We start from the raw sequence: 13585 nt of genomic DNA, 5'->3' as shown, positions 1-13585 counted from the left end.
TTTAATGCATAAGTTAAAATTTATTCTGCAAATAGCTCCGAGTTTGATCTGGAATATATCTGTTAGCCAAATACTTAACCAGTCCCTATTACCAGGACACCTACTGTATATGACATTTGATTTTACCTAAAATATTCTCAATGAAAAAATAGACTGGCAAAATCACTGATTAGCAAACGAATTTGAATAAGTACTAAGTGAGAAGCAATTGTAAAATTTATTATCATCTTGTAAGTTAAGCATTGCACAGTAACAAAATTTGCCAAGTATCTCTCTTCACAGGCAACTGACCACAGCACATTTTGCAGTTAAGAATCCGGTGTGTAAAGCATTCAGCACAAAACTGTAGCAATACAGTAACAATGCCTCTTTGTACAGTACAATGTACAGAATCACTAGAAAATTAATGGCCGTTTTCAAATCCGTCATGGGCTTATTTCAATGTGCACACAGACGGACATGTAATCGGCCTATTAAAACTGTCGCCTGTTGTACAAGTCGCCCGACATAATGTCTGAGAAAGTGGACCGTTCGTAACTAGGCACTCACGGTAATGTAAACCTTGTCGTTCTCGCCCGGCCCATAACGTCTATTGATGTGAAAACGTCGTAGTATGAGGGAGTCGTAATGATATCCGTCTATAGAAAATGGCTCTTTGGACGTTGGACTTTGCCAGCTAGACAGAAGGACACGGGCATTCGTAAACTAGTGCATATAGGATGAAACTCTTCGGTTAAAGATAACGTATGCAAACCCTATGTTTGTCATGTTCTTGATGGCGATGTTGTGCCAGGTGTACAAGGCAGGCTCGCGAAAATGACTTGACAAAGAACGGGCCATGGTCAGTGTTTTGACATCCGAGGTATCTGATCCTAGAGATTTACCATATGACTGGTTTTATTCAAATATCGATATATGTTCAGGCCGGATTAGCTCAAACTAAATTTTATTGTTCACATACTCTACAACATGTATAGAATAATGTTGAATAAAGATTCTTAACTGTATTAATACGAGAGACCAAACGCGCTGTTTCCCATATGTTTGTCCTGCCACTTATGCTTTATGATGAAAAACCGGCTTAATGTCCTGCCAGCACCACCTTTGAGACCACGTGTCAGTAGCCCGGCTCTGCCCAGCATGCAGCCCGTTGAGGCAGTCAGTGCGCGCAGCTCAAAGTGCTTACACGTCTCTCCTTCCCTCCATCCCTAGTTTAATTATGTTGGGCTCGAGCAATTCTACTATGGGGGATTATAGTCAAACAATCTATATTTATGGGGAAGGTCAATAGTAAAAAAATGTATGTAATACAGTGGATTTTTCTCATTATTGATTTATGTTATGTAGAATATAACGAGCTTGATATAATTGTATTTTTAGTATCAATAAGTGTGCGTACCTGTCATAGACACTTACTTGAATTCACATGTATCACTCAGCGCTACCAATTGGATATTATAGATATAACTTCCGCATGGTATTTGTTGACGCATACTAGTATTTGATTTATGTTCTTTTGAGCGCGCATTCTTAACTTTTGTATATTATGTACGGTCAGCGCGCGCTTTATGCTTTGATATTATATGTACTTGCGCGCACATTTTGTACTTAAAGATGTAGTTATTATGTAGAAATAAAGCTCTTTTTGTCCCCTAAATACTTTGTTTGGTCTTATGTTTAAATCATAGCTTACAAGTATTTTGATTCTGTATTTTGCATTAAGATAGAAAATAAATATTAGAATAGTGGGCTTCTTTAGGAGTTTTTATTGTCAATAATGTTTCATAATTATTATTATTTAAGCGAGTATAGCTTATAATATGCAGAAAGAAGACTAATTTTGTAAAAGGTAAAGCCCGTGTCAGAAAATATTGAAGTACCGTATATAAGTGATGATAGATAACCTTTGACCAGTTCGTCATAGACGGATTCGCCGATGCTGGAAGTGAAACGAAACACCATCATCCATCCATCGGATACCAATACTTTAACCGTTAGTGGTTTCACACGGCAGAACGGTGCACTGTACAGTACGGAATACCGTTAGGGCCATCGTGGTTACACATTAAAATCCAGAGGGCGAGAATGCGAGAACGCGAGAGTACGATGACGAGAATGCGACAATACGATGACGACAGTGCGACAATACGATGGCGAGAATGCGAGAACGCGAATGCGAGAATTCGAGATCACGATAGTACGATGCCGACAATACGATAGTGCGACAATATGATGGCGACAGTGCGATAGTACGATTGCGACAAAACGATAGTCATATCGTACTGTCGCCATTGTATCATCGCGCTCTCGCCATCGCGTTCTCGCATTCTCGGTTTTTGAGATGTCCATTCTTGTGGCTAAAAATGATGGTAAAACAGATTTGGTTTTTAACTTATCATTTAATATAACCCTTATTGTTGTGTATTTAGATAATGCCGCTACGCCACGCCTACTTGTAAATGAAGCGTAGCAACGCACCGCCCCATGTTCTTCATAACTGCATTTTGACCTCTGATATGGTTAGTTAGTTGTTAGGCATTGATCGCTTCTATCGTTGAATGATAATAAAGTAGCCACTGAAATTATATGCGTTTCACTTCGTTTGTTTACCCAAACACAACAAACTGGCGACGAGGATAAAACTTTGTGGATTATATTTCGAGAATTTTATCCGTTTAATAAGATTGTGCGTGAAATTCTGGATATAAACACAAAATGGCAACGGGCCTGATTGGGAACATTAACGCATATGACAGCAATGTCGAAACATGGACTTCCTACCAGGAACGACTTGAACAGTACTTTATGGTCAATGACATCGATAATGAACGAAAAGTGGCAGGACTTTTAACACTCCTCGGTGAAAAGACGTACGGGTTGTTAAGGAACCTTACCGTACCAGCAAAGCCGTCCGATAAATCGTATGAGGAACTTTGTCAGCTTTTACAAACTCTTTTGTGCCCGAAACCGTTAATAATCGCGGAACGATTCCGATTTCACAAGAGGAAACAAGCAGTGGGCGAAAGTGTGAATTCGGATCGAACTTGAACGATTCTTTAAGGGACAGGTTCGTTTGTGGACTTAAAGATGCAGGAACACAGCGAAGATTATTGTCAATCGCTGATTTGACACTGCAAAATGCCATAGAAATAGCGCTTGTCATGGAAGCTGCACATAAGGACGCCGCCGAGTTACAGTTATCGGCAGCCGCCGATGTGCCTGTCAATCGAGTTGGACATTCAACAAAACCTAAGAAATGGAAGCATCACAAACATGCCAAAGAGAGCACCAAGTGCATCCATTGTGGGAAAACTAACCACCCCTCCGAGAAATGCAGACTGAAAGATGCAGTTTGTCATCACTGTAAAGCAAAGGGACATATAAAGGCTATATGTAGGAAGCTTAAGTCGGTGCAGTGTATGGAGGAAAACGTTTCAGTGATCAACACTGTGAACAAAGGAGACAACGGGAAATTCATCGTTAAGCCGAAGATTAACGATGTCGAGGTACCCATGGAGCTTGATACAGGATCAGCAGTTACCCTCATATCAAACAAGGATTTCCGAAAACGATTCGGAAATATGAAGCTCGATCCTGCTTTTTCCATACTGAAGACATATTCAGGCGATGTCATAGAGCAACAAGGGACAGTAATGGTGCATGTCAGTTATAATGGACAATCGCGAACAATGCGACTTTGCGTCGTAAAAGGTGATGGGCCTGCACTGTTCGGAAGGGACTGGCTGAGTCACATCAAACTGGACTGGGACACACTTTTTAACGTGAACTCTGTGACAACGGAAGGCCTGAAGGTACGTCTAAATTCTATACTTGACAAACATAAAGACGTGTTTAGTGACGGTATAGGACAGGTGAAGGGCATTAAGGCAAGGCTCACCCTAAATGAAAATGCTCAGCCTAAATTCATAAAGGCTAGGCCGGCACCGTACTCTATTAAGCCAAAAATAGAGAAAGAACTGGACAGTCTCGAGAGTCAAGGAATCATCTCGAAAGTGGACACCAGTGAATGGGCGACACCGATCGTTCCTGTCGTAAAAGGAAACGGCGATGTGAGAATATGCGGTGATTTTAAGGTTACCGTAAATCAATCAATCAAGGTTGATAGATATCCTCTCCCAAGAATCGAGGACATTTTCGCCAATCTGTCAAATGGGCGAAAATACAGCAAGCTTGATATACGACAAGCGTACCTACAACTAGAATGCGAGGACGAAACCAAGGAGTTGCTAACGATCAACACCCACCGAGGATTGTACCGTTACAACCGGATGCTATATGGGGTTTCTTCTGCTCCAGCTATATGGCAACGCACAATGGACCAAATTCTTCAAGGAATCCCTGGGGTGCAGTGCATGCTGGATGATATGGTGATTACTGGTGAAAGTGATAATGTGCATTTGGATAACTTACAAAAGGTGTTGTGTATGTTACAGCAATATGGAATTAAAGTAAATAAGGACAAGTGTGAGTTTTTCGTGCCAAGGATTACATTCTGTGGTCATGAAATTGACGAACAAGGTTTATGGAAGTGTCAGGATAAAGTAAAGGCGGTATTGAATACACCACCTCCATGTGATGTTACATCACGTAGGGCATATCTCGGGGTACTCAATTATTACCATCGTTTTCTGCCAGATCTCGCGACCGTAACAAAGCCCATGAACGCGTTGCTCGAGAAAAATCGAAAATTCGTCTGGTCAAAAGAATGCCAGAGCGCGTTCGAAAAGTCGAAAACACTTCTCATTACGGAACCTGTTCTTACACACTACAACCCGGAACTTCCGGTTAGGCTCGCGTCGGATGCCTCACCGTTCGGTATTTCCGGTATATTGTCACACGTTATGCCAGATGGCTCAGAAAAGCCGATCGCGTTCGCATCAAGGTCACTTACCAAAACTGAAATGAAATATGCTCAAATCGATAGGGAAGCATTGGCAATTTATTGGGCAGTACAAAAGTATTACCCATATCTCTATGGTAGAAAATTCACATTGGTTACTGATTGCCAACCCATCACTTCAATATTTAGCCCGAGCAAAAGCATTCCGGCAACGACTGCCGCGCGCGTTCAGAGATATGCTATATTTCTCTCTGGATTCGATTACGATATACAGTACAAAAGTACTAAAATGCATATTAATGTGGACGGATTGTCGCGTTTACCCGCGCCGTCAAAGGAAAAGGGTAAAGAAATTTCAGTTGAAGATGTGTTCTACACTTCTCAGTTAGAACAAATTCCGGTCACGAGCGCGGAAATCAGCCGTGAAACTAGGCGGGAGCGCGTTATGTCACGTGTATTTAGGCAAGTACAACAAGGTTGGAAAACCAATGATAATGACCCTCTTTTGAAAGGCTATTACGCGCGACGAAATGAATTGACGATTCACCACGGATGCTTAATGTGGGGCATTAGGGTGATAATTCCCATTAAGATGCGCGAACGTGTGCTTGATTTATTGCACATCAGCCATCCAGGTATCGTTAAAATAAAGGCACTAGCGCGTAGTTACGTCTGGTGGCCTGGCATTGACACTGACATCGAACACATGGTTAAAAGATGCGAACCGTGTCAAATGCAACAGAAATCGCCCGCGAAAGTTCAGTTACACCCGTGGGAATGGCCTACGTCAAGTTGGGAGCGAATACATGTAGATTTCATAGGTCCATTTCTTGGACGCATGTTCTTGGTTATCGTAGATGCTCATTCGAAATGGCCAGAAGTCATCGAAATGAAATCGATAACTTCTGAAAGAACAATTGAAGAATTGCGTACAATATTCGCAAGATACGGCTTGCCCAAGCAATTAGTATGAGACAATGGTTGTCAATTTACATCTGAAGAATTTTCTCTGTTTATGAAGAGAAACGGGATATGTCATATAAGAACTGCGGTAGCAAAACCGTCCACAAATGGTCATGTGGAAAGGTTCAATGGCTCTTTCAAATCTGCAATGCGCGCTTTTATGCATGAAAACACCGATTTCAATTTGAAGATCAACTCTGTCTTGTTGGCATATCGTAATACGCCACATTGTACGACGGGGGAAACTCCTGCAAAACTGTTTTTCGGTCGGAATTTGCGCAGTAAACTTGATTTGATGATACCCGACACACAGACACGAGTCACTAATGGTCAAATGCAATTGTCAATGGCTGACAATAGAAAAGTTCGCGAATTCGAATTAGGCCAACGTGTCTTAGCGCGAGATTTCAGACCTACTTCAAAGGAAAAATGGATCCCTGGGTCAATAGTTTCTCGAGATGGTCCACTATTATACAAAGTAGATATCGGGAATAATATGACATGGAAACGCCATGTTGATCAGCTTCGCGCGTCGGAAATGCAGAAGTATTCTGGTATAAATGTACCTGTTTTCACACCCTTAGAAACTACTTTAAATGCCGCGAACACAAATGTCAGTGAACTTCAGCCGGCACCGAATTCGATGGAAATAAATAAGTCCCGGGATAATCGTAGTAATGATACGGATTTACGATTGCCAGAAAGACGCTATCCATTACGCAATAGAAGACCGCCCGAAAGCCTGCAGTACTAATGACACTGATGGTTTAATGTTAAGCCAATTACGTTTTATAGTGGCATACAGACATTAATTTTAGTTGGCAGGAGAGAAAGACAGGTCCTCAGTTGTTTTTACAAACTGTGTCGAATTCGAACGCTCGCTAATGTTCTTTGATTGCATGCTATAATGAATAAAAGGTCATGCTTAGTTAAGAGGTCATGAACTTGAAATGTTCAAGGTATTATTGATTATTCATTATAATTGTTAGAATAGTGTACATTGATATTTACATGTAAACGCATGTGTTTGTATGTTCATTTTTATTTACATGTATGATCAATGAAATTAAAAGGGGAGAATTGTTGTGTATTTAGATAATGCCGCTACGCCACGCCTACTTGTAAATGAAGCGTAGCAACGCACCGCCCCATGTTCTTCATAACTGCATGTTGACCTCTGATATGGTTAGTTAGTTGTTAGGCATTGATCGCTTCTATCGTTGAATGATAATAAAGTAGCCACTGAAATTATATGCGTTTCACTTCGTTTGTTTACCCAAACACAACACTTATGTAAACCATATGTAAATAGCATTAATATACTTGAAAGCGTTTGCTCAAGTTTTTTCCTTTTGGGTCTACGTTTATTCTGTTTCGTTAAGCATACACATGTGGAATACTGGTGCTTGGATCCGTTTATTACCACGTGAACGAACATGATCGTGAGCAGCAGCTACGTTCCGTCCTTATCATTCAAGCAGCGGTTGATTTTTTAGGCTGCTGTGAGCAATCATCGGTGACAATTTATTGCATATTTCGCCCAACATTAAGTATATGGAGTCGTGGACATTTATTACGGCTCTCATTCTAATTCTATGCAATTATTCTTATTTGTCAAATTATATGAAAATGAAACACTTGTCTGAAAACTAAAAAAGAATAATGGAATGCTTCTAACGTTTTATTGTAATTCTTTCATCTAAAAAGACTGTGGCGTTTTCCAACAATAAAGAGGTCATAAGTAGGCAATTTTTTACATTGAACAATCAGAATCTGGAGATTGTTCAAGGATACAAATAATTATGGTATATCTTAACGGATCAAACTCGTTTTGCAGTTGTACAAATAATATAGCACACTGATAAGGCCACAGGGACCTGAAACCAATGATGTTGTATCTTCATATTCCAGTTGTTTCCACACGATACATAGGGACCGCTTTAACTTAAGCTTAACCTACTATGGTATTTGAGCTAGAGGTAGTGACAATTCTTCTTTGTTTAATCCATCAGTAAACAGTCAAGAGCATAGTGGCCTGTACATGAAAACAGCATCCTGTTCAAACACTTTAACAGAGGATCCTTAAGTTATTATGTTGGTTACAAAAGTAGTTGCTCCTTAATGACTGACGAGCTGAAAGCAACAAACCTTTAATGATAATCTATAGTAAACAAGAATGAAGCTTTATGGAAGAATCTCACCATATAGTTTTCCATTTTATTGTTTGACTGTTCAATAAACAATACACAAAGAAAATTACACAGGATGGTTAAGACATACGCTGTCCACGTACGGCATAAGAGCCATTTTCGCATGACGCGACTCATATGTCGAAGAATGAAAACCATTCCATGTTTTCATTTTTCCAGATCTGAAAAGTTAATATGTTCATTATCATTTCAATTGAACTTTTTAACAAGACTTACTTTAATGTGCCCTCTGATTGTATTGTGATTATCCGGTAACAAATCTGAAGATATCTTCATTGAAAGATGACTAAACAAATTGACCATTGAACAATCTTTTAAAACAATCCCTAAAGAAGACAATAACAGAAGTGTCAAGTGGCACATGCACTAACTTGACATGCAAAGCCCGTACTTTATTAAAATGCAGTTGAGAACACTTATATAACAACTTGTTTAAATGCTTAAAATGTTTCGAACATGCATATGTGACGTGTATATTTAGGAGATAAAAAAGAAAATTGCAGTTATTTTATTTTCCAGACATTTTCAATCAAAAGTATGTTTATGTGTAATGACATTTACAACAACAAAAAAGCTCCAGCTTTGGATGACATGTTCTCTCTCGACATCAGCTCTTCGAAAATAAGTATTAGCAAAATCAGCAGATCATCGAAACAAAAAGGCGAAACTTGACCCATACATTTCAAATAATCAAGCTAACAGGCTACAAAGGAGTTTTAAGTGGGTTTAAAAATGAGTTGTAAAGACGTAAGTGACGAGCGGGTATCATCGAACGCGCCTTGATAAAACCGGAGAATGTCGTCGTCTTTAAGTCAGACCCGTGACAAGAGCCGACCGGCTATTACGCCATTGCTTTTCAGTATAATATTGATAACATTTTGACTTATATTAAATGAAACGTACATTTTGTGATTTGGAATGGTGGCATGCCTTATCTACGTCATCACAGAGCTCTGCAAGGGGCTTAATCTGGCTGTTACTGTGCGCAAACAATCTACGGAAGGGCGATGTTTTTGCAGCCGTTGTACTGCGGCCTTTAATATTTAAAACAGTAGATTTTTGAACCTTTATAATATTCTAAATAAGTGTGAATTACGATCAATTAACACCGATGAAAAAAAAACGTTCTTATCATCGACGTTATTGATTTTAAGCTACGCACAGTTTGGTGTAATGTGTAAATAGTTAAACAAGCTTCGCGACGCCATACTGCATCCCGTCCGGATGGCAGGCTTTCATTCGTTAACGTTAACAGGTGTTTTGCGCACAATTCAAATAAATGAATACCGATGAGGTCATACCATATATTATTATATGCTAATAACTGGCAAACTAACCGTTTTTTTAATGTGATATTTCCGCAATCCCCTAGACCCAAAGCTTCAAATATAGCTAATTTAGTTATTAACAAATAACCGCTTATGACGAAATTACAACCTTTCAGTGTTGCATAACAGTTGTTCTGATTCTTTTATTAAACTGACGGTTGACCTTAACAAGTCGATCAACGGATATATTACTTATACTATAGCTTCCTTGAGGTTTCTTAACTGTTTCATTATGTGTGTGGAGTTTATTTATAGGTCATCTCCGCGTCTTTTCGACAACTTTGAGTTGTCCCTATGACCTTTCAGGTAGGTCACTATTTACCCCTGCTGTACGGGTATTCGCCAAACAAATATTTTTTAAAGAAAACAATAGCACGGTGGCAAATGAGACCTTAATGTGCCCAGGTAGTCATGTGAATCTGTGGCTCGTCAGATTAGTAATTTTGATGCCGAAAGATAAGGGAGTTATAAGGGATTTTAATTATATAAACATTGAATTATGTATGTGTAGTAATTTAGAAGCCAAACGTGTGGTTGCTAGAATGGTGAGCTCTGGTGGGTAATGTTGAGTATATTTCATGTGGTTGTTGTGTATTTGTCTGGAGCGGAATTTGAGGGGTTAGTCAAACTGTTTGCGTAAGTCAGTCGTGAAAGGCATTTGCGTCTTGTCTCAGCTTCCAGTGTAAAGAGCAAACCGCCTCCCCATAAGTACACGTCCGCCGACCGAGCCAAAATACGGCCTGCCTAAAAACCTGACCCCGCCCCGAGCCCCCAACCGCGGAAGCAATCGAGGCAAGCGCTCCCACATCCACCCTATCGCTGCCCGTTGCAACAGTTTAGTCAAAGATCGACTATGGAGCCTCACAGACCTCCCTCCGGAGCCACCATCACTCATTCCCACCCACTGTCTCCCCAACTTCCAGGCCGCGCACCAAGCAGGACAGCAGTAAACAAGCGCCACTCTCCGACTTATTTGATTTAACTTTTTATTTCATTATTTAATGTTTTAACATGAGCATTTTTGTAATGATTGAATAACAAAATATGATATAGGTATAACTAATAATATTAACTATATATTTTTCCTATAATTATTAACACCAGGTAAAACAAACTAAGCATAGATCACGAAGAACAGCGTTGTTAAAAATTGAATTGCTTATAAGATTTTAATAATGCATACAGTTGAATAGATTTTGTTTGAATTTAGTGGTTTTATTTATCTTGTGTTTGCAGTAAACTTTTCACAATATTCAACGTATGTGCACACTTACAATGTTAAATGAAACTTCATTGTTAAAACAAGTTAATGATAAACTTTCAGACTTTAAAGATCTGTGATAAAATGGGACCTGTTAACAGATTCGGTAATCATCTTGACACCCTTGGTGTCACATAATACCGGAAAATAATATGCTGCGTTCGATAAACGCGTATACCCTTGTGGAAGCCTTGTAAGTATGGATTATATTGCCCATTTGAAAGTAAAGAAGTAGAAGTAAAGAAGAAGTCCAAGTAAAGAATACTGTGAGTGTGTGTCAGTGTTGATGCTGAGATCTAGACGTATGGATTCCACGGAGGAGATCCGTTGAGAGTGAGCGCTCCACTCGCGTTATCAGAAGATCCGTTGAGAGTGAGCGCTCCACTCGCGTTATCAGAAGATCCGTTGAGAGTGAGCGCTCCACTCGCGTTATCAGAAGATCCGTTGAAAGTGAGCGCTCCACTCGCGTTATCAGAAGATCCGTTGAGAGTGAGCGCTCTACCCGCGTTATCAGAAGATCCGTTGAGAGTGAGCGCTCTACCCGCGTTATCAGAAGATCCGTTGAGAGTGAGCGCTCCACTCGCGTTATCAGAAGATCCGTTGAGAGTGAGCGCTCCACTCGCGTTATCAGAAGCCTGATCCGTCTCTTGAAGGCTTGCAAGCGGGATCTTAAAGCATGCTATCTTAATAATGAACTTCTTCTTGATGGGACCAATCTTGACCTTGAAGGTGATCTTGACGCACGCCTTTTTGTTGACCAGGTCAACATCGTACACCACCAGGCACACGTCAGCAAGCTTACTCAGGCCAGGGATGCGGTTAAAGCAGATAGGCGGTGGGTTGCGCACGCTGATCTCTTTATGGTAAATCGTCTTGCCATTTAGTGAGACGGTCACTTCAAAGCCCAGTCCAACAATGGACGCTTCCACGCAGACTTTGAACCACTTGGCCCGTTTGCAGAACTCACACTTGCCATGGGTGCAACCTGCAAGTCGTAAACGCTATTCAACAAAAGATTGAAAAACAATCTGCATGCATAAGTTATTTAGTCATTCGGTGTTATTGTTGCTGTTTAGAAACTAAGTATTGGCTGTATTTTTTACAATTAATTTTAATGTTAATAACGTTCATTTAAACGTCACTTCATAAGCAGCATACAGCACAATAAAGAACAATTTCGGCTGTTATAATTATTATTTTTAACAGGATATCGACCTAACTGCAAGAAAAGGGAGGCGATGCAGATGTCATAAAATGTTCAATTTAACGTGAAAATAAAAATAAGTAGAGAAGAAGATGCTCAAACCTTTGCTAAGATCAATGTCCACGCCCTCCGTTATCTCCGCCATGATCTCCTTCAGAACGGCGTCTGTGAAGTCCACAGGGACGACCTCTTGGTCGCCATGGATACCGACGTCTGAGGTCTGTTCGTCTGTAACGTCCACAGAGACGGCATCTTGGCCGAAATGGATACCGACGTCTGGCGTCTTTAAGTCTACGACATCAGCAGAGCCGGTCCTTTGGTTGCCATGGCTGCCGACGTCAGGTGTCTGCGCGAATTGAACGCTGGTCAGCAGCTGCAGTAACTTCACCATTGCGTCTTCATTGTCTGAAAATATTACGATTTTCTGATTACCCAGCTCAACAATTTGAAAACAAATTAAATATTTTTAACATATCTAGACGGAAATGTACTCGTATTTGAATGCACGTACCTTTGTCATCGGTGATGATCGTTTTCCCCTGACAGCACGTTAAGACAACATGCAGGCTGAAAACACTCAGTACTATGACCGTGAGCTGCATGGTGCGTGTTCCGAAAAGTTGAAATTACTTGTGAAGGGTTTAGTGAAAGCGCTCTCTATTTATTAGTGATCAGTAATGGCTCATTTCCTGCGATTTTCACTTTCGTATAGGAACAACTGAGCATTCTCAGAACACTTCATTTAATTTGTATCGAAGGCAAACTTTTTGCCAATGATCAATTGAATTTAAATTGTTCCGCTTTATATTAGCCGCGTTCTGAGAAAACTGGGCTTAATGCATGTGCGTAAAGTGTTGTCCAAGATTAGCCTGTGCAGTCCGCACAGGCTAATCAGGGACGACACTTTCCGCCTTTTTATGACGTTTTTCGTTTTAATAAACTCTCTTCTTAGCAAAAATCCAATTTAGGCAGAATATGTCGTCCCTGATTAGCCTGTGCGGACTGCAAAGGCTAATCTTGGACGACACGTTACGCACATGCATTATGCCCAGATTTCTTAGAACACGACTCAAATTGAACATACCTATATATTTTCCAGATCAAAAATGTCCCACTATGAGTCGTGTGAATGTGCGAATCGATGCCATGTGCTTTAAGGGTGTACGTTTGTACGTAGAGTTTCACGGGGACAATCATTATGGAGCTATAAACCATTTAAATTAGTATTCTAAAGCAATAGAATTTTAATGATCAACGGCGCTGCGTATGATGAATAAAATCATCCTTATAAAACATATTGGGCAAAAGACCTTATGTTATATCGCTACGAACATCGAGTAACATTTGTACGGCTGTACATGTATATAAAAAAAAACTTAAAAAGCAATCCATTTGTTTATCGGTCAATGAGTGAAGATTGATAGCTATTTGCGAATGAATCGGTGACGTTAATAAATTCCAACTAAAAAGGCGTTGGTCCATAAACAACAACAATAGCAATTATTTGCAGTATTACAAGCTCAATTAATTCATATGTGAATTTTTGTTTCATAAATCTGCTCAATTATTCTGTTTTGTCAGCCTTTAACTAAGAGATTTATTTATGCACGAAATACATTTGACAGCTAAATTCATATATGCGTTACTTAAAGATAAAAAGTAATACATATATTTATAAAACGCATCAATGTATAGTGTTGTTCCAAAGGTTTAATGGTTTCAAGTATTTTCGTTTTCGTATTAAGAAATAAAACACTG

General features: G+C 39.9%; 2 protein-coding genes across 2 annotated transcripts; one reads left to right on the top strand and one right to left on the bottom strand.

Annotated features, from left to right (window-relative positions):
* Window positions 1-3161: 3161 nt before the first annotated feature.
* On the top strand, window positions 3162-10312 carry LOC127840746 (uncharacterized protein K02A2.6-like). The gene is made up of 2 exons (XM_052369162.1): window positions 3162-4891; window positions 10072-10312. Exons 1-2 carry the CDS (start codon window positions 3162-3164, stop codon window positions 10310-10312), a joined length of 1971 nt encoding a protein of 656 aa, XP_052225122.1.
* A 19-nt stretch (window positions 10313-10331) lies between these two features.
* On the bottom strand, window positions 10332-12453 carry LOC127842581 (uncharacterized). The gene is made up of 3 exons (XM_052372148.1): window positions 12339-12453; window positions 11930-12232; window positions 10332-11608 (listed from the first exon to the last, which is right to left on the bottom strand). The coding sequence occupies exons 1-3, from the start codon at window positions 12427-12429 to the stop codon at window positions 10920-10922; spliced, it is 1083 nt and encodes a 360-aa protein (XP_052228108.1). The 5' UTR covers window positions 12430-12453; the 3' UTR covers window positions 10332-10919.
* Window positions 12454-13585: the final 1132 nt, after the last annotated feature.

The sequence above is a fragment of the Dreissena polymorpha genome, chromosome 8 (genome assembly GCF_020536995.1).
Source record: "Dreissena polymorpha isolate Duluth1 chromosome 8, UMN_Dpol_1.0, whole genome shotgun sequence".
NCBI classification, from domain to species: domain Eukaryota; kingdom Metazoa; phylum Mollusca; class Bivalvia; order Myida; family Dreissenidae; genus Dreissena; species Dreissena polymorpha.
The sequence above is the reverse complement of the archived record's forward strand: the minus strand, read 5'-3'. Positions and strand labels throughout refer to the sequence as shown.